Source organism: Symphodus melops, assembly GCF_947650265.1.
Source record: "Symphodus melops genome assembly, chromosome: 16".
NCBI lineage: Eukaryota > Metazoa > Chordata > Actinopteri > Labriformes > Labridae > Symphodus > Symphodus melops.
The window spans coordinates 11884597-11908019 of record NC_136706.1 but is presented as its reverse complement, the minus strand read 5'-3'; the positions used below and the strand labels follow the sequence as shown (position 1 = coordinate 11908019).

At 38.8% G+C, this 23423-nt stretch overlaps 1 protein-coding gene across 1 annotated transcript in view; it reads right to left on the bottom strand.

Annotated features, from left to right (window-relative positions):
- LOC306837055 (transmembrane protein 132D-like) overlaps positions 1–22606 on the bottom strand; it is a 35484-nt gene extending 12878 nt beyond the window's left edge. The window contains exons 1-5 of the mRNA XM_079364534.1: positions 22306–22606; positions 17157–18084; positions 10506–10652; positions 6071–6242; positions 2101–2244 (exon numbers count right to left, since the gene is read on the bottom strand). Of these exons, the coding sequence (XP_079220660.1) occupies positions 2101–2244; positions 6071–6242; positions 10506–10652; positions 17157–18084; positions 22306–22402 (1488 nt within the window). The 5' untranslated portion in view covers positions 22403–22606. The remainder of the gene's footprint in view (positions 1–2100; positions 2245–6070; positions 6243–10505; positions 10653–17156; positions 18085–22305) is intronic.
- Positions 22607–23423: the final 817 nt, after the last annotated feature.

Genomic DNA, 23423 nt, shown 5'->3' with positions numbered 1-23423 from the left:
AGAGGAGTAGGGAGAAGAGAAGCATCAATTCAAATAAGCTAAAACCACACAGACATACACTTTAAATTCATTTTACTCGACTTGGAAAGTCTAGCCGTGGCTTTGCACAATGTTTCCGTTTATGTCATGTAAATTCAAGGCTGCAGTCTTTATGAAACGGGTGCAGAATATAAATCAGCTTGACTTCTTCCTGTGGAGCCGTGCTGCAGGTGGGAGCACTGCAGTCCCCACCAGTCAGAGCAATGAGGTGAGACACAGCGGTTGCTGTGTTTTATTTAAGATTGGAGGCCTATCTCCACCGCCGCTTCACTTATCTTAAGAAACCAGTGGCTCCACAGAGGTAATTGGAGGGCACTAGACTGGAGAATAGAGTGAAGCACTGGAAAGAGGGGCGGCGGAGGGAGCGAGGTGGAAAAATAGAGGAAAATGAAAAGGGGAGGAATGACTTCCGAGGTAAGTCAAGTTGAACTTTGAGGAAATTGTTGAGGGGGACCAGATTGTGAAGAGTTTTTTCCCATGATTTCAATGTGGTCAAGACTTTTAGGGATACTTCCCCTGTTGGATCTGTCCAGAAATGTCCTGGAATAGAAATAAAAATTGACAACATAAAAAGAACAATTGAAAATCATTTAGTTGGTGAAGTGGTAACCTCAGGAAGTGTATGAGACCTTTTAGAGACACAATAATAACTGGATTTCATTTCTCAACTGACACAGAAAATCATTACAGACCTCTCTCTCTCGTATGCTTAATTGCACTCTCTTAAGCTCATACAAGGCTTCACACACACACACACACACACAGCCATGTCATCTAATGGAAAAACAGTCCGCCTCCGTCTTTGCTTTTTAGTTCTTGTTTTCCCTCTCTGTGCTCCTGCTGCCCAACTGACATGGATCCATGACACAAAGGTCAAACCGCTGTGCTTATGGACTGAGTGCTGGGATCATGAGCTCAGTCTTGAATGCCATATGGAAGAGGCTGCTGTTATCCACTATACTTTGAAACACACTCACTCTCATACACACACACACACACACACACACACACACACACACACACACACATTGTAAAGGACTGGACCTGTTGAGTGTATCACAAACAGACTTCCTCACACACAAAACACCAATTTAACACACAGAAACATACGATCATGAAACACACACACACATGAAACACACACACACATGAAACACACAGCAAACTTGTTTTCTACGCAGATAAAGATTGAGGATTACTAGTCATGTCTCGTTTTTTTTAACATCAATATTTGATTTGCTTCAATCAATATGAAACAAATGTTTGATAAAATATACATTTTACAAGTACTGTAAAGTTTGCATACAGAGTGAATACGAAATAATCAAGCTGCCAACTTCTTTCACTCAGAAGAAAACAGAAATTCTGTTTAAAGTTTGGACTTAATATCTTCAAACTTGGGAGTTACAAAGTTGGCTAAAAAATTACACTTACTTTGAGTAATAATATATTGTCTTTTCACAGGCCTCACATTAATAAACCACAAGAATAATAATGGATATACTGACAACTTTTTGTTTTTGTTTGTTTGTTTTTTTGTTTTTTTACCATTAATATGTTTACATATCACAGTAGTGGAAGTACACATGCACTGGAATGCATTGTTGAGTGAATGTTTTTGACACAAACACACACACACACACACACACACACACACACACACACACACACACACACACACACACACACACACACACACACACACACACACACACACACCACATCACAATCCAAGTACAGAGAAGCTATGTGCTCCTGTTCTCAGGCTTTTTACCTTCTAGACAATTTCATAGCTAAATGAAATGTCTGTATTGTTTGGAATTAAGATGAAAAATATATGTTATTGTGATTTTTCTGTATTTTTTTTATTTATTTCTGTAGTGACTTTAATAACCCCAACAATGTCACGGGTCAGTTTAACTCAAACAGTACCAAAGGCTCCAAAAAGTTAACAATAATACAATGGTTAATACATTTGGATATATTCAATGATGCTAAAAAGGACATCTTTTTGCAAGGACCATTTCAAACATAATGAAAGTAGTGAATGTATTCACTCACCTTGAGCACATCGTCCTCTGTAGACCTGCAGCTGGTGTAGTTGGTCACATCAGTGACGGAGCCATCAGACTCCACGGCCAGAGTTTTCACAGGGACAGACACCATTTTACCCGTCAGCACCGCAGTGTTCAGGATATCAGTGTTCTGTGCACAAAGCAGGGAGGAAGAAGAGCAGGTTAGTCCTCATCGATGAGGGACAGAGGGTTTTGCTTGCAGTGGGGAAGAAAATAACTCACTTTGGGGTTCTTTTAATGTAGGTTGAAGGTGCATAGATCAGATTAACCTTTCATAGGTGAATTGCTGAATATCATGGCTGCTCTTTCTGTCATACACACTTTAATCCTTTAAAAGGATATGGTTGCAAACATATAGTTCACATCTTCTTTTTGACGACACAGAAGCAGAATTGACAGAGTTCAACTGTTTTTGTTTTTTTTTTTCGACAAAAAGTGAAACAAGCAAGTCTGTGAGCACTGACTGTTTCCTCTTTTAATCGAACCCTAACAGACTCTTAACCTCACAAGTTCTCAGAGGTCTGTCTGTGCTCAGCTGAGGTGTGGGACCCTTCGCCTGGCAGTGGAAATAACCACTTAATTCCAAAAAATGTTCTCTGGGTGACGCAAAAAAAAAAAAAACTACATGCACTTTTTTGATCTGTGGTCCATTGTATTATTCTCTGAAAAGTCAAATTTGCTGTAAAATGTCTAAAGATAGTCCAGATTTTTTTTGTGTTTTTTATTTTTATTTTTTATGTTGGATGAAGAGACTATACTTAACTTGTTACTCAATTTGTGGTTAATGCCTTTTAATGGTGCAGGAGAACACTTTATGTTTGATTTATTGAAGTTACAGTCTGCACTAAACAAGTGTTGAAGCTGATTTATGTGACTATTTGCCCTGTCACTTTTCTGTAGTGTTTCTGTTCTGTTTCTATACTTTCATCAACTACTCTTGTTTGTTATGTTTGTCAGTGTCGTAAGCTCACGTGAGCTTGGCACGTTTTAGTGTATGGAACATTTAAATAAACTAAAGTAAAAATCCTCCTCTACTCATTTAGACTCTTGTTTGTATTGCGTTTATAATGTCTATATTTGTATACTGTATCTGTATTCCTTTAAGTCTAATGTGTCTGTTTGAATCCAAGCCAGGGACAGAGGGTCGCAAAAAAGCCCCAGCCTGCAACCTGTATAAATAACTTCCACAGTATGTTGTATTTTACGAATGAAGATGAAGAAACATTCACTGAATGTGTTCCTGGGAAAGCAGAAAAAAGAAACACTACATATAGAAAACCAGTTTCAAGTTAGAGTATTAAGTATTGAATGCAATACTTAATGTGAAGTGTCGTTGACGCTGAGACAAGTACTACAACTGAGACAAGGTATAGCATACCTTTTGACAGGAGCTGATACATCATGCTAAGGTGGTACAGTTATAGATCTGAACCAAACTTCAGCTTCATTTAGTTGAAAGTTTACCTGACATTCTAAATAATAAAATCAAGAAATATGTAAACTAGCCCGTTTTCAGGTTTACTCTGGGGTTCATTTCGAATCGCTTTACACCGACAAGTTTGATACCCTGCTCGACTGCATCATCTAACAGTTCAATCATCACCATTTGTAACGGGGCAGAGATGACAGGCAGAGGGTGTTAGCACGACTAACACGGATTGAAACTCTCGCAGGGGAGCAAACTTGATTCACTCATATCAAACTGACTCTCTCGCTCTCGCTCTCTGACACACACACACACACACACACACACACACAGACACACACACACACACACACACACACACACATCACTCAACTCAATTACACACAAACTGGACAGATGTGCTAAAAAAACCAGTGCATGTCTGTCCCTCACAAACCCACACACCTGGATGAAAATAAATCAACTACTGAATCATATTATCCATACAGTAGACCACCTCCCAAACGCCTTAACCTGATTACATTTCTAATCCTCCAATCCATTTTCCAACCTCATACTGTACATCTTTTTTTCCATGCTTAGCAGTAGCTTAAACCTCATACATCCAACAAGTTGCCATCAGGCCTGATGAAGGTTTATCTTAAGACTTTAACTCCTTCCTGCATGTGGATTTACAGCTACTTTTCAGTTTATAAAATGTCTCATTCAGTCGTTCTAATCTATTCTAGGTACAGAAGTAGTAGTAGTAGTGAGTCTGTTGGGAGCTCTAGCTGATCAGTGTTTTTCTTCTTCTTTTTTTTTCTGCCAACTGATGCTTGTTGACTAAAGCATCCGGCAGATGTTTTTCCCCGGCAGCTTCATATTCTGAACTCTTGTCGGCTTGACAGCTGCTGACCGCAATTCCAAAAGGACACGCTCTAGTTCAGACTGCGACACTGACCCAAACATAAGCCACAGGATCACAGGGGTAGAACAAAATCAGAGAGCAATATCAGCACTCTGCGATGCTGGCAGGGGCATCACCGAGGGATGGGGACGTCCAATGTGTCCAGAAGCTCTGTGGTAATCTCACAGCGGTGATCAAGTTCAGCTCAAATGGTTACAGCTCTTTTTTAAAATCTGCTTCTTCTTTTTTTAAACATTGTTGTATTTATCCTGGCCTGTGCCAGCAGTAGGTTCACATCAGGTCATAACAAAGCAAAAAAAAAATTGTGCTAAAAATATGAAAGTGAAGTTGTTGAACAATTGCTTGACAGAAAAAGGAAAAAAGTAAAGTGACAAACTCTTACAGAAAAAAAAAAAAATTCTTCCTTGTCTGAAGTTTTAAATCAAACATCTCTCCTCTCAATTACTATATTCACGTTGTCTGTTGTACAGTGAATTATTCTACTGAATCCACTATCCAGGGAATTCATGTACCAGCCTTGAATGTTGAATGTTCAGCTTGTGAATGTAGACAAACGCTTTCAATAATGATTTTAAAAAAGGAAGAAAAATTGAAAGCTGACAAAAGTAACATGCTGTCAAAATGATTCTGATACTATTAACATAACTGTAAGATCAGAGCATGAATACTTTTTTCAACTTTTACCATTTGTCTCTGTTGGATAGCAAAATAAAAGACCAGCAATATAGACCTTTTTTTCCCCTTAACACCACCCATGATAAGATGACACACACACACACACGCACGCACGCACGCACGCACGCACGCACACACAAGTAGAGCCTACAAAATTGATCAGCCAGCTGATAATTTCTCAAATTTATTTTGAGTTTCATTGAGTTAATCTCTGCAGTTCTCTGTCACCAGCAGAGTGTGCTGTACGGATTACAACAAGCATTACCACCCTCCAGAGGGTCAAGCAGAGAAGCATGTACATGCAGTTACTTTCCATTTGAGTGACCATCTTGTGTTCCTTATACTGTATATCTTTTCCATAAGTGTTTGATCACTGCATGTGAGGAATCAATTTAAGAATTTATATTACAATTACAGTTTATTAACTGTATTGGTATCCGATTTTTTTCTCTCAAATGTTGATATTTGGCTCCAAAAGTCCCAACATTAAAAAAATGCATGCAAACAGGTAATCACTTATTAAAGGAGGCCTACACTGTCTGATTTTGATAATTACAGACGGCAAAAGAAAGCCTTGAACATGTGAACAAGAGCCAGTGACGTCACATTTCTTTACTGTTCACTTTCTCTTACAGGTGAAATTACCACAACAATTAACAGTGTTCAATTCTGACGATATTATGTCATACATTTTACTTGTAATGGACATCAAGATGGGTTATTAAAAAACTATCTTTATTTGGGATAATAATTACCAATTGTATTAAGACGAGAAAAAAGACATTTTGACCTTCTCCTGTCCGCCCTCCAGTTTATGAAAACAGCAGAACAGATCATTTTCAAATGCCCTGTTTGGAATTGTAATGTACCATGTCATTTAGAAGCATAAAGTGCTTATCGATTCTGCTTGAAAGACTGCACAGAAATTCAAACAGATTTCGTCCTCACCATGACCAGCGGTGCCAGTCCGACGTAATCTTTCCGAGTGGTGTAGATCCGCATTGTTCCCACATCCTTAATGTTCCCTGGCAACTCCAGACGCCAAGAGATCATCTGACTCTCAATCTGCTCGGACACATCTTTTGGAACAAAGTCCAGTTGCAAAACTTCCAAAAGACCCCTGTTCAGAGAAGAAATAGAATGTTTATACAAGTCTGGTTTATTTTTTTGCTGCAGGCTAAAACACAATTCAGTCAGTCAGATAAATCATTGATATTAATTTAGTTCTAGGTTTATATACAATAAGACAGCTGCTCTTTTGACAGGACAATGTGACTCATTAATAATATTGAATTCATGACATAGTCTTGCTTTCAAGATCAAATCAGATCTTTCCATGTATGTTGTTCAGGTCAATTTTTTTTCCCCACAAAGGTTAAGTGCAACAATTGACGATTGATTGTTGTAATTAAGGGCCATGTTCTTTAGACAGTATAACATTAACTGATAATTCAAACCTTTGAATAGAAGGATAAGAGCTAAACGTTACAAGTTAAAGGAAGATTAAGTATGGAAATTAAACTATGTGGAATTTAATTCAAGAGATAATTATTTGTTGCTTAAAAAAACATGAGCTAGCACTACAGCAGATCAAGTCTTATAGCCATGCATATTTTCTTTATTTCTTCTATTATAGTGTTCATGAGGAGGGTTAAATTGAGAAGTATTGCTGGCATTATATCTACAGTTTTTTTTGTGTAAGGAATCGTTTTGTTAAGCCACCTTTCAATTCGAGGTGACAAAAAAAACAAACAAGACAACATGTAAATTCATTCAGCAACAGAATCAAAATGTTGTTCCATCATGTTGAATATTAGTTTGTTTTAAACCTTGGTGAACTGCACAATCTGATGTCAAGAGAGAAAAATAATCACTTCACTGTAGAAAGAGCTGAGATTGGTTGTGTACCCTGTCATGTTCCTTGAAGAGGAAATTTAAATATATCTATTGAGACGGTACCTGAATGAAAAAAACAAAAGAGAAAGAAATTACTCCCCAAAAGAAACTTTGGAGTTTGAAGTCAAAGTGATGGGAATACACCAGAGGTCTCATTTCCATCAGCAGACGGAGGAATAAGGCGAGAGCGTGGAGGGAAGATTAAGTGTGCTGGCAGAGGCGCGGGGAGACGAATATTCCGGTCAAAGGATTGTCAGAGAAATGACATGTGATGTTATTTGATGCTGGAAAGAGTGTGTAGGCATGTACCTGCCGGCAGGAACAGATCAAAGGGAAAGTCGAGCCGAATCTGTATGGACCTGTGGCACTTTGAAGCGGAGAGAAACTTTGCGCAGAGCAAAACAATGAACCTCTGCACTACATGGTGAGACCTCGCATTTAAATAAATGTGTGACACAAAAAGTGTATATCCTTGGCAGTGTATATACACTCCCACATTTTGATAGAAACCTATAAAAAATATTCATTTTTCAACTCTAAGCGGAGTGAAAAAAACTAAAACAAGGTTGTTACGAGTTCCTGCTTAAATCTCTAGGCCACTGATGTATACTGAACACGCACTTCTTTGTATCTTCTGTTGTGGTGTGTGTGCGTTCACAGGCCTTGGACGGTGTTTTAAAGAATAAAATACAGATATGCGTAAATGAAGAAGACCTTATCAAGTTTTTTACAGCTGATGCTCCAGCCTCCAGGCAGTGGATTCATGATTCAAGCAGAGTTAGGACTTTATAAGTTTATGATGTATAATCAAAGTAGAATCAAAGACTGTAAAGAAAAAGAACATAAAGCCCACAGAGGGTCAATATAACGTCAAAGCTCCACATAAAGCTCACTCATTCCACTGACTTTAAAGCACTCCAACGTATCATTTCAGTGTTGTCGTTAACAAACCAGGAAAGGATATCTGAATAATAAAACACATTTAGTCATTCACTACCCTTATTTTCTTACTGCGTTTATTTTCTCCAACCTCAGTATTTGTGTGCCCTCGTCTTATTGTTTTCACCCAAGTCTTCCGTGTCTAATTCCCCTGTGTGTATTTATCCTGCAGTGTCAGAAGCCGCAGATATACCTTTACAACATTCATACCGAGTATGACCTCACTCTTACTATGCAATGTGTTTTGAATTCCTTGAATGCAATTTTTTTTTATGCATGAATTGGTCAGATGTACTCTGGACTGGTCATCATTTCTGATATGATGCAGGCTTGGAGCTCTCTCATCATGCTGATCTGTATTACAGCTCTTCAGACTATCCAATGGCAGAGCTGCCAGACTGACTATACCTGGTATGTTTTTAAATGTGTATGTATGTAGCCGAATGACATTCAAATAACCACGTATCTGTATAATCACTAAATGTATATTTTGTTGTTACATGTAATATGCAGCTGGATGCTAGCCTGGTGTTAGCTTATTAAACGCCTTCTTGCCATGTGTCAAAAGAGGACTTGCAGAAGTATGTTGCTAACAGCATTATAAATATCAGATTTGTAGGCATTATGTAGTGTTGGAGTAAGTAATAAGCAGTGTGTTAGTATTCAGTTTTGGAAACGGCCTCCAGATGATTGACAAGCACCAGGCTAACACGCCTGTGAGACTGCATATACAACTAATCAGCAAAGTACACGTTTATTACTTCAACAGCTCTGTAGTTATTGGAATAATGTTTGTCCAACTATTAAATATATGACAGTACTGTTACTGTAATTTGTACACCACTTCTTTGCTGACTGACAAGCTCCGCAATTAGATGGTCTGAAGAGCTGCAATTCATTGTGGGACATTAAAGTATCGTAGGAACTGGAAACAAGAGGATAGCAAATGTAGTACTTTTTACTCTTTTTATCTTTATTGTTTTAATAGATGTGCGTCATAAAAGACAGAAATATAAAGAAAACTTATCAAAAGAATTATTAGACTCTCTTTTACCATGACGTGCCCTGGAAAGACGAAAAGACGTTTTGTGAGAGCTGGACAGAGAAACACAGAAGGGGTTAATGCCCCTTTTTCCTGGAAATCTGCTAGAGGGCGACTTTAAACCGCTGGACGTATCATCATTTCAAAGCACTGTAGTGTGAGTGCATATGTGAGTGTATATGTGTGTGTATGTTAGCTCAGTACAAGGCACACGACTTGGAATATCTCTCCTTCTTAATCTCCCGCTCTGAACGTGCAAGCGCTTAAGCCCGGATAACGTAACCATGATTATGGATGATTACGGATAAGTGGGTCGGACGGAGCTGAGGCAGGGCGGATGTGTGTCTGTGTGGGCGGGAGGTTGCTGGGTAGAGGTGGCTGATGGTGTGTGTGCCAACAACAGAGCTAGAAACTATTATAAAGAACCTCTGATTTTCAGGTCACTATAGGCAGCGAAAGCGCTCGGAAATTAGGAGTCATTTTATTTTGACTCAATAGAAGCAGAAGCATTTCAACATCCTGTACGGCTCTAATTACGATAAAGCACAGCAATTTGGGGGGTTAAATCTGCAACGTTTGAATGGAAATGATTATAGTTAATATGTATATCATGAAAGTAGTATCGTTCAAATTGTTGTGGCTTATATAAGTCATATTTCTTGCGTTATTTGGCATTGCTTTCATAAATCTCTATTGCTCTCTTTTCATAGTTTGTTTGTCTTTCTGCATTTTTACTTTTTTTTCTAACCACTTTCGCCAAAAAGTGTTAAAAGTGTACTTTTCCCTCTGTATAATAAAAAAACAAAAGATTGACTGCAATGTGTCGGAAAGTTCTGTCAATTATATTTGAAGTTGTGAAATTTGTCAATTAACTGACTAAGATGAATTATAGGAAAAAAGGGGACCTTTTCTAGAAACGCAGGGAACATACATGGGTATTGTTTATGTGAATAGAAGATACACTCTATAGCTATTGTCATAGCTTATGTCATTGCTGCAGAATTATTTAACATTCTGTGAGTCAGTCATCATTCTGCACAATTGTAGAAAGGAGTTTTAGACATAATATTAGGCTGGTCAGTCAGTCCTTGACAATTTTTCTTTTTTCACCCTTACTTCTTTTGACAAAACAACCCTGCTAACAAGAAGCGGACTAAAGCAAACTGTGTGCATTTGATTGCTTACAGTCTTTGCATCACTGAGTACAAGGCCAAATATGATTACTTCTTTCTCCAGAAAATAGAAACCATTCATTTTCAATTTGTCCCTCCTCTGCAGAGCGAACGTAACATTGCAGATAGCATTTTTCATGACAGTTGATTGCTTTTCCGTATGGTAGCAGAAGGGATTATTGAAATCGAGTATTGAGTAAAAGTAAATAGAGAAAATATGTAGTGAGAAAAGATAACGTTTTCATTCGATGTAGAAAAAGTAAGTTCGAAAGGAGCAGTTTGAAACACACAAAAGTCTGACAGTGGAGATGAACTGTTCATGCACTGAGCTGACCTCTTTGCAGTGACAGCAAGCTTCCTCTGGCAGATAACAGACACAGTGTTTGGAGCTGCTCCTCTGCCAGGCTCCAAGACGATGTCCCACAGCGTCGAGTCACTGGGTCGCGCTGCGCTGAATGATAGGCCTGTTTTGACTGTTGCCCTGAAGAACATACAGAAATAAAGACACATAGTTCAGTCAGTGCAAAGTTTGCATTTTCCTTCACAACCAAACAATATACAATCTGGGAGATGTTGGATTATATAACCCATGCGTGTTGAGACGTGTTAAAATGAAGACTAAAGAAAGTTTTGTTTGGGCACAAAGTTTCTCGATCTTTTTATTATTACCATCACAGGCTATATTATGACACACTTACTCTGCTATAACTGATGTGCAGCAGACATTACTGAGAAATGTAATTTGGTTTTGCATTTAAGGCATTCTTCATCTTACTAGAAAGCTCCTAATGGTGAGGACCCTTCATATCTTCAAGAGCTTTTAGTGATCTATTAGCTACCCAGCTTGTGGTAAATAACTTCCACAAAAGTAATATTGTAGGCAAGGCACTCAGCTTTCAGGCCCTTCTTCCAAGGAATATCTATCAGAGTTTTTCAAGGAGACAGAAACCATCTTTACTCTAAGAAAAGGCTTCAACTTTCATTTGATAAAGATTTTAGTCAAATCAGTAGCAGGCTATAAATCAAGTCTTGTTTCCTGTTTTTCATGGTTTCAACCATTTTAAAGAAAGTTTTTCTTTCGGAAAGTTGATCCTCTGGAAATATTATTGCATAAATTATGGTCTAGACCAGGGCCCAACCGAAATGAGATTTTTGGGGCCGATGCCGATATCAATATTAGGAAGAGAAACAAATCCGATAACGGTATGTATTTTTTACATGGACCCCTTAAATGCAGTCATCAAACACTTGGCAAATGGAATAGATGTATAACAAACACAAGAGTGTCACATAACCGGAAAGTCACTGCTCATGTACTTGTATCCCTGCTTGACGCTCTAATAATGCTTGTCGTAATCAATGTGTGTTCAATACAACACACTCTGCTGGTGACAACCAGAAAGAGAACTGCAAGTGTATGTAATATCAGTGAATATCTGCGTTAAAATTAGCCAACACTGATATATACTTCATATGCATAAATCAACAGATACAATGGGGTGGCCGACTAAGCAGTCAAGCGCTAATCTAGACCTGATATGTATGTACAGTACATTTTAATGAGCCATTTTAATTGTGATTTGACTCTAATAATGGAAGTCCGAAACGGAAAATTTTATTTTACTCCACTTTCCCCCATAACAAGTGCTTTCCAGTTGTTCTCTCTCATCTATACAGTCTATCTCATTATCTTGGGATAACGCAGTTTTTTCCCACGATAACCAGTTAACTTTTCAAGATGTTGATGAAAATAATAATAATTAACTGGTTATCATGGAAAAACTAGCAGTATTATCAAGAGATAAAAAAATGTACCCATTATCACAGGACAACCAAATAAAATGAAATATATGGCTGCATGTCCACTATAAGGGCTTCCACTATAAAAAATGTTCTCTTATATATCTGCATCATGGTCATGTAAGATGTTTGTCTTTAGACACATTTGTTTATGTGTGCTATGTCATGGCTACATGTGTGGGAGAGGGTGGAAAGAATTGGCTGCATTTGTTTGCAGAAACATGTTTTTCAGTGTAAACACAGCATGTAATGTATGTGCTAGTTGTTCATATTGCACCTAACATGTTGATTAACTGGCAGCTTGATGTGTTGCAGGCTGCTGGAGGCTGTGAATTGGCAGGAGTATTTATTCCCATTAGCCCTCAGGAGGACTGGCAGTTGAAATGATCAGTTAATCAGAAATCTGATTCAGACACACGCATCGCTCTGCCAGGAGGGATAGAAGGCTTACGTGAATGAACCAGACAGTCCCCAAGGTCCGACAATCTCCAATCCTTTGCAGATGTCCCTTTGCTAAACAACTGCATCAAAAATTGCCACATAGATGATCAAAGGGAAGTTGCATGAAGCGAGAGGACAAAAAGGATGATCCTAGAAACTACTAAATAATGAACTCATAAACACACATAACTTGGGAACATTGCTTTTTCCAAAGCAGGCTAATCTCATCACGGCAGAAATTAAACAACTAATTAGACGATTAAACAAAACAAAAAATGGCCAAGTGGAAATTTAAGCCATGCTTACTCAAGAAGCTTAGTTAGTTTCTTTAGTTTTAACATCAGATATGCTTTGCTGAAATTCATTTGAAAGAGCTCAACCTCTGTGAATGTTTGGCATTGGGTTTACATTGGATGTCCGAATGAACTGACATCATACCTGCTGTTAATATCAGTGATGAATGTTATCACTGATCCTCTGCCATCAACTTTCACATAATGTTGATACTATGAAGGACAGATTTACACTTTCATTTTGTTGGTCATTTATTCTGTTCCTGCCGTTGGCATCTCAGATTTATTAGCATTGTCCTGTTATCCAGCAGGACTCTAGCCAATTCACATTACAGTTTGATAGTGTTAGGGTTAATCCATCTCCCACTTACCCTCATACTTTCAAATATTCCAGGACTACTAATACGCACTAAATAACCTCATAATCTGTTCAGACGAGCATGTAGCATGTGCACACATGGTCTAATTCACACAATTACAAATACCGACTTGTAATCACTAGACTAATCAATAACCACTGAGACAGGGTCAAGGTCAGAGTTGTTCAGAGGACAAAACACAGTATTCAAACAGATACAGCACATGCATAGTTGGTATTTGAGTAAACAGCCCACAGTTCAATAAATGTCTGGTTAAGACATACTTTTGCAAAGATCACTTTAAGGATAAAACCTTGGGGACAAAGGCAAAAAAACAAATGTTAAATTATCATTAGAATTAATAAATGAGGGATTATACATACAATCAGGGATTTGATTGTATAAATGAAGGCAGATAAAACAACTAATTTTGGAAAACAGTTGTCCACATCTTAATTTCTTTGATTTTAAGAGAAGAAAATTAGTTCTTTTGATCGGATCCCAGTGGAGCGTAAACTAAAATATTATCTTTCAATTTAAGATCACAGTTAATTTTTATTTAGATTTTCTTAGAGTTTTTCATTCATAAAAGTACATCCATTCACCCAGCTTCTTGCTGCCTATCCAGAGCATCACAGTGACAGCAGGACCCAATGACCATCCCTTCCCAGGGGTAAAAAAAACACTTCCACAGGCTCCTGTTGAGAGAGGAGGAGCAGAAACTCAATGCAAAGGATCTTCCTGGATCACTGGGTTTCTCGCTCACAGGCAGACACTGGCCTCCCCACAGACAAAACCTCGTTTCAGCCACTTCTACCCTCGCTCTTTGTCTTTGTCACTCACTGCCAACAGTTTATGACCACAGGTGGGGGCTGGAATGGATATCGACCTGTAAGCTGAACAAGTCTCAATTGCCAGTTTACAAAAGTCAGTCAATCTCTCTTTTTTTTTTTTTTAAATGGGAAAGTTGGAGAGCTGCCAACTCTGACCCTTTTTTTTTGCCTGTTGATTTGTTAAGCTATTCATGCGTAACAAACAGAGGGTCAAACTCTGTGGATGTGTTGTCTGTGGGCATAGCTATTTGGGTGGTGAATTTGAATATTTCTTAGACAATTCAACACTGTAATTCTGTTCCTTTTGCCTGTCCTTTTTGTTGCCTAATTTCATAAACTATTTTGAGGTTTGCATAGTGCCTGTGAGTTTAACAGGAGGGTATGGTGTTTCTCTGAACCACAACCACCAACACACAGATGTACGTACTTAATCCTGGCAGTCCCGCCCAGATCATCCTTACCCTAAAGGGTTAACCTCTTTATTCATTTTCAATCAGGGTCTCAGATTATCTAGGCTAACCCTGCTAGAGTGGACTCAATCTTGGGCCAAAGAATGAAGTGGAGCAGGGATTTCTCCCAGGAGGAATCAATCACTTTGCCAAGCTCCTCAGAGCTAGCCTTCACTTGGACTTAACCACTTGACTCAGTCCGCACTTCTTGTCCAATCGCATTCTGGCATTCCAGCAGTGTAGGTCAGAGTTACACGGAGAAAAATCACTGCACTGACTGGAAGAAAATGGGAAGTAAAGTCAGTGTGTCAGACTTTGGGGAATTTACGGTGGAGAGCTTGCAAATCCTTCCAAATCTTTAAAACAACAAGGGAGGTGAAAGGGTCAGCATCTCTCTATCAAAACTTAATCACAGACTTTCAACAATGCTCGCAGAGCTGCATTCAGGTCACTGGGTCTGTTTGTCTGTCTGCATGCTTGTGTCTGTGGATGCTGTGTCTGGTATTGGAAAGGGCACTGACACACAGCCACAGGTTTAACTACTGTATGTGCCCTGAGGATTACAGACACAACTTTCTCTCCCTTCGCATGCATCCCGCAGAAGATTACTGCCTGCGGTCGTATGATGTTTGCAGCATGATATCACTAAATCATAGGATTAGAGAAAAAAATTGTCTTGCATTTGAAACAAAACCATTAAGCTGTGTAAGGACTGGAGATTTCAACCTTACTGAGGTAACTTATCACTTTGATATTCTCTAGTATTCTGATGAACACAATTTTATTTCACCCGGTGAGGCAGCTAGTGGAAACTGTGAAACAGATTGAAATGCGTGTTTAGATGTGGCAGAGCTGCTTTTTTTTATTGAGTTCACTTCTCCCCAACAGAGTCAGGAAGATTTTGGTTATTTGTTTTCCTGCTCCATTAAATAGATGCATTATTTATGAAGTCAAATACCCAGAGAACCTCGTTGAAATGTTCGTGGGATGTTGAGATATGAAAACCGGTGAATCATTTGCCAATTATTGCCCTGTTTATGGAAGAGTGCTCTCCATAACTCCCCCACAACCGGAGAAGTTGAAGTAGACAGGATATAACGTGTCAGAAATTTATGAGGCCAGTGAAACTGGCAGACAACACAAGTCATGTCGGCGCTCAAGCATTTACTAAATGGCCTTCATCGCAAGGCCCATCAGCATTTAAATGCCTTAAGTAACCATTTAAATGCATGGAGCTTATTCTTCATAAAGATGCTCAAATATACGATACATCATTCTGATGCTACTTGGTTTCAGTCTTCATTCCTGCCTCACTTGTTTCAGAAACAATTACATTTTATGTGACACCATCTTAACTCCTATCATCTATAAACTCAACCGCATGGTAAATGGAAAAAGATCTTGGACTTGTAAAGCATTTTTCTGTTCTTTTAGTTCTTTGACAATACATGTCACATTCCCTAAAATCCACACACTCATTGCAGAGGCTGCTAAACATAAAGTGCCCAAATGCCCATCAGTTATATTCCATTCACACGCATTTACATGTTGGCGCTGACATTGCTGGCAGCAATTTTTGGTTCAGTGTATTGCCCAATTGGATACATCAGAATGTGACTTCATAGCTAGGGATGGAAACCCTGACTTTCCCATTGACAGATGACCCACTCTGCGACTGAGTAATAGCCACACCATTTAACTGAATAGTTATGTGCATGATATTTTTGGCAGAACCCTCTTGGTATATTTACCTATGGACAATTCATTAAATATTTGCAGTCATATTGAATTTTATTACCATTGTTTGTACACTATTTTTGTATCTAACCTCCTGGAATGTCCTTTGGGGGTGATTCAGGTTATGGTGCTGTTGTGATGTTGGCTAAATGACACGCCGGAACATTTCATTGATTTTTCAGTTGATGTATTATAATCTAGTTTAACAGTTATCCAAATCTAGATATTTGAAGATAAAATATATATTGATCGTAAATCAATAGTCATTTTAGGCATGTTTATGTTTTGAACTGGGAAAATAAATGGAACAGTACCATACAAGCCTTGATTAACCATGAGTGCTTAAGCCAAAACAATCAAATGACTTTGTCTTCCATGCTTGTGTGTTACTTTACAGGAATCTGTATTTGAAATTTCCCAATGGGAGGGAAAAGATCAACATTTGGGGAAATGTGTACCTCTGTTAATGCAAGATGGATAAAACATCCAAACCATTTCATGGTTTTTTCCTCAAATTGAATCTAAAGCCAGCAGCTTGCTTACCGTACCAAAAAATGAAAATACCAAAACATGTAACCTGTCTGTCATTAGGCAACACGTCTGCCTATCAGAACCTTTAATGCTCCAAAATGATTTTGTCATTAGGGAATTAATTGCATAACAGCTTGACAAGAGACACATTGCAAAATACCACCTTCCACTGGGCTGCTTATTTGAGCAGTCATTTTATGGCAATTGTGCAAGAAGTGAAATATGTAAAATACAATTACACATCTTACATATTTAAATTGTATCAAAATATAACAAGTATTACAAACACGACAAACTGGGGGTGTACTTTTTCTGTTCCAAGTCAAGTCAATACTGGGCTCTTTGTAAAAGCAACTTTATTGTCACTGGAGGCTCAAAAGGATATTATTTAGTCACTGCCAAAGCCCAAAAAAATAGCCCAGCATGTAATCTCTTGTTAAACTGCCACTTCAACTTAACTTATGTTTGCAAGCAAGAAGAGAACATTTCCAGAAACAATCAATTATAGAAAAGCCCTAAAAGGAAAAATTAAGATCCCTCACCTGAGACTGAAACTTTCCAGTGCAGATGTGCTAGCCAGGAAGACATAGAAGGTTGCAACGTCTGTCGTTTTCAGGGGCTTGGAAGAGGTCTGAATCACCACAGCACCTCCAAGCCTCAATCTGAGAAAGGTGGGGTTCCCTGGTGGAGTTCTGAGCAGATTGACACTTCCTATCCGCCTCATAGGTGTTCCGGATCCCCCAGAATCTCGTCCTCTTCCCACTCCTACACGTTGCAAACTATCCTGTGGGGTACATTGACCTGTCTGATCTCTCCGACTCTGGAAGTAAACCTCCACAAGGTTCCCCTGGAGTCCCTTATTTCCTTCATTTTGTCCTGATTCCCTGCTCGAACTGCTTGATCGGCTGGCTGAGCTGAACCAGGTAGGCTCTGGCTTAAGCTGTGCCACACAGAATCCACCTGGAGGGACCAGGCATGCACCACGAACTTCCCTTGTGTCCCAGAAGGCATAAGCTGTGACACAGTAAGCTCCATCCTTTCCCATGGCTCCAATGCTTTTACTCCCCATGTCTTCTCCAGATTCCATCTTTTCTAGCCCAGTAGTGGTGTTTCTATCTGTGGGCATGTGGAAGAGAATCTTGACAACAGGGGATGAAGAACGAACCTGGCGGCCCAATATAACTGGCAGAATCCTACGCCCATTTAGGAGCTGGTCAGAAGGAATTGGTGCGTCTACAGTAAGAGGGCCAAATGAGGCGTTGACTGTTGGCTGCAGGAGCCCAGCACCTGGACTAGTAATGAGAAAGGTCTGGGTCTGAGCCTTCATGCTGGAGTTCCCTGATGTTTCTGGACCATCCTGCCTTAGAAACACATGGTCTACATTGAGGACCTGAAAGTTCACAGCGGGAAAAACTGGAGATTGGCTGAAAGACAGCCCAGAGTCTTTAGCAATCTTCTGGCATTCACCAACTGGAAGGGTAAAATTTGCAAAGAGAGATTAATATTTTAAAATGATCAATTCTTTTCAATTTCTTCTAAAATTCACCATTTAAGGTTACAAAAATGCTATTAAGATGAACCTTTAGAAAATCCCAGTTACTTTCTTCGACAATATTTTGAGGATAATAAGATGAAGGGTTGACAAAGAGATCACAGTTGAAGAAACAAAAAAAAGACTTGTGTAGATTCTTGATGGATCTAGAAATGGTTGAGGGCAGTTTGGTCATCTTTAGGACCTCAGGGTGGTGCACAGCGTATAAGTCATAGCTTATTGATACACAAATTGGCTCATTTTCCACACGTTATTCCTGCACCGGTCAGGGGGACAGTGATACACATTGTTTCAGGAATAGAATGTAAGACAGAAAAGCGGTAGGAGAGTTTTTCAACATAGGTCAGAACAGTTCAAGGCCTTTGATTGTAGAGTGCTTTGAATAATTAGGCTCCTCCACTCAAGTCATAAGACCAAATGTATGTGGAAAAAATATGCAGAATTTGTAAATCAAACATGTAGATCAATGTGTTTTATTAACTGTTGTATGTATGTCACTTCATTTGACCCTTTAAAAACACGAACAACTAGAAATCTAATACTCAACCAAAGTTATGGACCTCTAGGTATTATAAGTTCCACATGTATCCTTTTTTAATTAGACTTGTGGAAAAAGACAAAACACCCAACAAATACAATGTAATGCAAGCACACCGGAGCAATAATGGTATCACCCAGTCATGTTTCAGCGATTGCCAAATGGCTCTATTAAGTAAATGAATTAAATTACAATACATTCTGTATAGTAATTTTCATATTAAGCATAAAATCACTGATACATTTTTTCTCTACCGTGGAATGCTCCGTTTTCCATTTTTCTGCTTTCACATATCTATTTATACGGGTGTCTAGGCAACAAAGGGAATGGGAAATGCCTGAGTGGTTTAAAAAAAAGCCTCTCTCATAACTTCAGAGAAGACTGTTTGTCCCCATGTGACAGTTCCCACTCCTTCCTGCCAAAGACACTTGATAATTTGCCATCCTCACTGTTGAAGTGCTATAGAATAATGTGTGAATGTGACTTTTCCTACCTCAAGAAAACATTTAATCTAAAGGCAAACATGGTGAAATATCCTCCTCGAGCATCTCCTTTCCCCCTGAAGGTCTTAGAAGTGATATATTATTCTCTCCCGATTTTCAAACCATATTTCTTGAATACATCTATATGTAAATCTATTCTCTGTCTCAAGGCAAGGGAAATCTGTGAAAAATACAGGTGTCAGAGTCGATATAAAAAATGTAGTGTTCAGAAAGCACCGGAAACTGTCTTGTATACTTCAGAGATGAAACTGATGCCAGGGAGTTTCACGTTTAGAAAACAATAGAATAAGCTGTGACCCATCACTTTTGCACGATATGGGAAATTCTGTGTTTTTCATCAAATTGTTCAGTATTAGTATCACAGTGGGATTAAACATAAAACAAATATTTAAGTTTGTATATTAGCAATATAATGAAATGTCTGTCTGCTGTTTGTCATGTTACTATTAAGAGTATTTACAGCCAACCATATTTCTGTCTCTGTTCTCTTGCTCAGCCATCCCTTGATAGCCTGCAACTGGGCATTACATTGACACCCATTGATCTTAGGACAGTTAACAGCAAGCTGGGGTTTCATCCGATTGGCTAAAGGGTGTGAATGCATGAATGCATGGCACATATACCCATGGGTCGATCTGATACGTCAGCTGTTCGCATGACTGTGAAGGCACGGTTCTCTGTGTAAATAAACTGGGACTATTTTACTATTTTTTAAGCAGTCTTTCTACCTTAGCCCAAGGGACAGAGCTTTAGTATAGCCCTAATCACTGATTCCCCAACTCTGCTACATCAACAATCACTTGAAAGGAGTGCCTGTGGACTCCATTACAGAAGGTTATTAAATATTATGTTTGTTTGTTTCTTTGTTTCAAACTGACTCTGCTAGGCAAATAGGGAGGGAGATGATGTACATACAATGAATTAATAGTTAACACTGGCCTGAATACAGTTGGATTTAAGCTCTTACAGTCTATGCTTCAGACTAAATTTAAGCAGATTGGTGGAATACTGAAATGGCTACTAAGTCAAAATAAAACTTGAGAAATAAGTGAATCTTGCTCTGAAAACTTGGCTGAGTGCACCTACAGTATCAGTATCAATTATAATCCTTATTAAAATAGCTATAAGTGAGTTAACTTTTACACTGGAATTAACTGTTTACTCACATTGTTGGAATCATGCTGTGGGAAGTGGTGTTTGAATATGTTTGCACTAGTATAGTGCTACTTAAAGGTGCACTACAGTATGTAAATTTGATAGAGAAATTTAAAAGATGGGGAAGTGAAACACTGTTAGGGGCTAAAAAGCAGGAAAGTTTTGGTTTCACTGTTGCTGGGGCCCTCTACCTTAGCTTCTCGAGTAGCATTTTATCGTCAAACAGAGTTCCAGGGACCAAACTTTGCTCTGGGGACACCTTGTGTATAGAGTGATGAATATGTTAAACGACAGAATCGGGATATTTCTCTAACATTCACATTTCTCTACCAAAAATTCATAGAACAAATTCAAGGATATGTGTTGTTTTAATGACATCTGTTACAGAAGTTTGTATTTGCAATAAACAGTTAATGACCCTGTATCACACTTATCTGTGTGAAAAATAAAGTCTAAAAAAATCATTTCAGTTTGGGAACAATCCACATGTAAAACTATTTAACAGGGAGAATAGTTTCTAGTTAGCGAAAGTGTTGACTGATTTTTTTTATTGAAGAAAAATATTGAAACAGGCTCTACTTCTACAAGGATGACATTTTGAAGACTTTAGTTTTCCTCTTGTGATGGCACACATGTTGACTGTTTTACAGAGCCTGTTGCATACAGTAGGCTCTATGTCACTGTGTCGAGGCTGTGTTGTTATGAAAAAACCTAACGAGCTTCTGTCCTCTGCTCTGTAAGGTTGAAACTGGTCCACTGATGACGCATACTGTTGCACATCACTGACCATATTATTTATTGATCTGATACTATTTGGTTCGTGGCTGGATTCCCTGATGTATCATGACTCCAGACTTTAAAAGCAAAATGAACTCTCTGAAATATTTAACAACTATAAAATGAGTTGATCCTGACTGGCGCCGTCTAGTTTTACTGACACATCAAGCGGCAATCTGTGACAGCATGGAAAGATAAGACCGCCATGCGTAAGCAGAGGAAATATCAGAGGCTGAACTCTATTAGTTAGATGAGCATTAAGAGAACAGCTGCACAGCTGGGCCCTGCACAACCAGAAACATAGAAGTCCCACATATATGTTCCCTGTAAAATGCATGCAGTTATCTTGTGCAGATTTAACCCAGAGCAATCTCAGGAAGTAGTCTCTGGCATGATATCGGTATCATAGAAAGGACAGACAGCTTACTGTGACTTCATCGCTCCCAGTGCAGGTTATCTTTAAACAAGCAGAGAAACAGCTGTGCAGCCTGAGCTGCAGGCCTCTTTAATCCCACAGATGAGGCTTACTGATGCACATAGGAGAGCATGCTGTCACTTTCATTCCAACTGAGGGACAATGAAATAGGCAAAGAGTAGAAAACCATAAAACCTTAAAAATATGAAAACACAAACCTTGGTTTTACCCAGCCTATTGCCTGAACACGAAAAGATTCTTTTCTTTTTTTTGAAGGACTGCGAAATTCTTCAAAAGGATAAACAAAATAATTATTGCACATCCTAGAATTTAGAAAGATGAAAAAGATGTGGGTTGTTTCTATATTTTCATGGTTTCTCAAAGACTCTGTGAGGGAAAAAAAACGGCATATATTTTTAATAGGCCTTTTTCAAGTTTAAGCTTTTGAAGGACTAAAGGAAAAAGCTGCAAACACTCCCATTTTGTTCACAAGGAGAAGCCATAGTCAGACTTTGAAAAGAGCACATCTTATATAGGCTTCCCATCTTGTAGGACAGTGTTTACATCTTTAAAGCATCTAAGGGGCGTATTAAAAGCTGCACATTTCATCTTGTAAACACAGCTGAAGCCTTCAAGCTACTTCCAACCCAGTTACTTTCATGTCAGTTATTGAGTCCGCTCCAACACGCATGAAACAATAAATAGATGCAATAAGAAAGGGTTTTCTGCTCATTAAAATCACATGGCTCACCTTTAACAGCTGTCAGGACAGCCGCTGCGACCACTTGGAACAATGAACGGTGAGGAAAGTGGAGCATCATTTCAGCGAAGTTGCAACTTCTGGCCATTCAGAAGTGTCTGCAGCCAGTTGAAAGGAGCCAAGAAGGCGATGGAAACTTATCGTTCCATTCTCTGATGTCCGAAAAAGTTACTTCCTCTGACTTTACACGATCAAGTGTAATTTTAAAAGAAGTTCCTTCCTTAAATGTGCGTCTCAATGCGTGTGGCACCGCTGTAAACGCGCGGTTCAGCTCAGTGATGATGAGAGGGGATGTTTTCCTCCAGTGGCACGGCTCTATAGCTCAGCTCTTTCCATGATAGAAATCAGTAAACATGTGCCGTCTGTCAGATTAGAGAGACCCACGTGGGTAATCGCCGGTCGGGAAAGAGAGATGCGAGGAAATTAAATGCACACTAGGTCAGGGGGATCAGCCGCTTCTCAACGAGACGTTTTAATGTTGAATTAACAAATTAAGAATATGATTCTGGGCAAAAGGCGAATTCATCTGCAAGAACAACTCCTTACAATTATGATGATTCGATTAAACATGTTGCAAATAAGAAAAACAACCTTTTAAAAAAGCTTTATTTCTTAATATTATAGGGCCTATATTTGTTTTACTTTTCCATATGAGAGTTTCTGAAAAAGTTCCTCCAAGAAACCCGCAGATGTTCATTTAAAATTCAGAGGGCCTTCATATTAATCTCAAAATTACTTAAGCCAGTTTTCTTTTTCTTTCATTTTTCCAAGGGTGAGAGAACGTTTAGACGAGTTTTTGCCAGCTGTCAGCTGCGTATTCTGCGTCCACAGCATCACATGGGATACTACTGTGTAGGATGGAGCAGATGGTTGAAGGCACTTTATCCAAAGCCTTGTGGTGATGTAGTACACTACATTTTGTACAAAGAATAAGCAAACTCTCAGAAATGTCTTTTGACTGTATGAGGTTAAGTGCTCTGAGTAAAATAAAGAAGACTAGAAATATTTTTTTTGTCTGTGCTGCTGAAGGCCTCCAGGCAACATTTAACTTCTCAACACCAGGGTAATTACATTTTTTTTCTCTTACTTATGTGTGCCACTTTATCTGC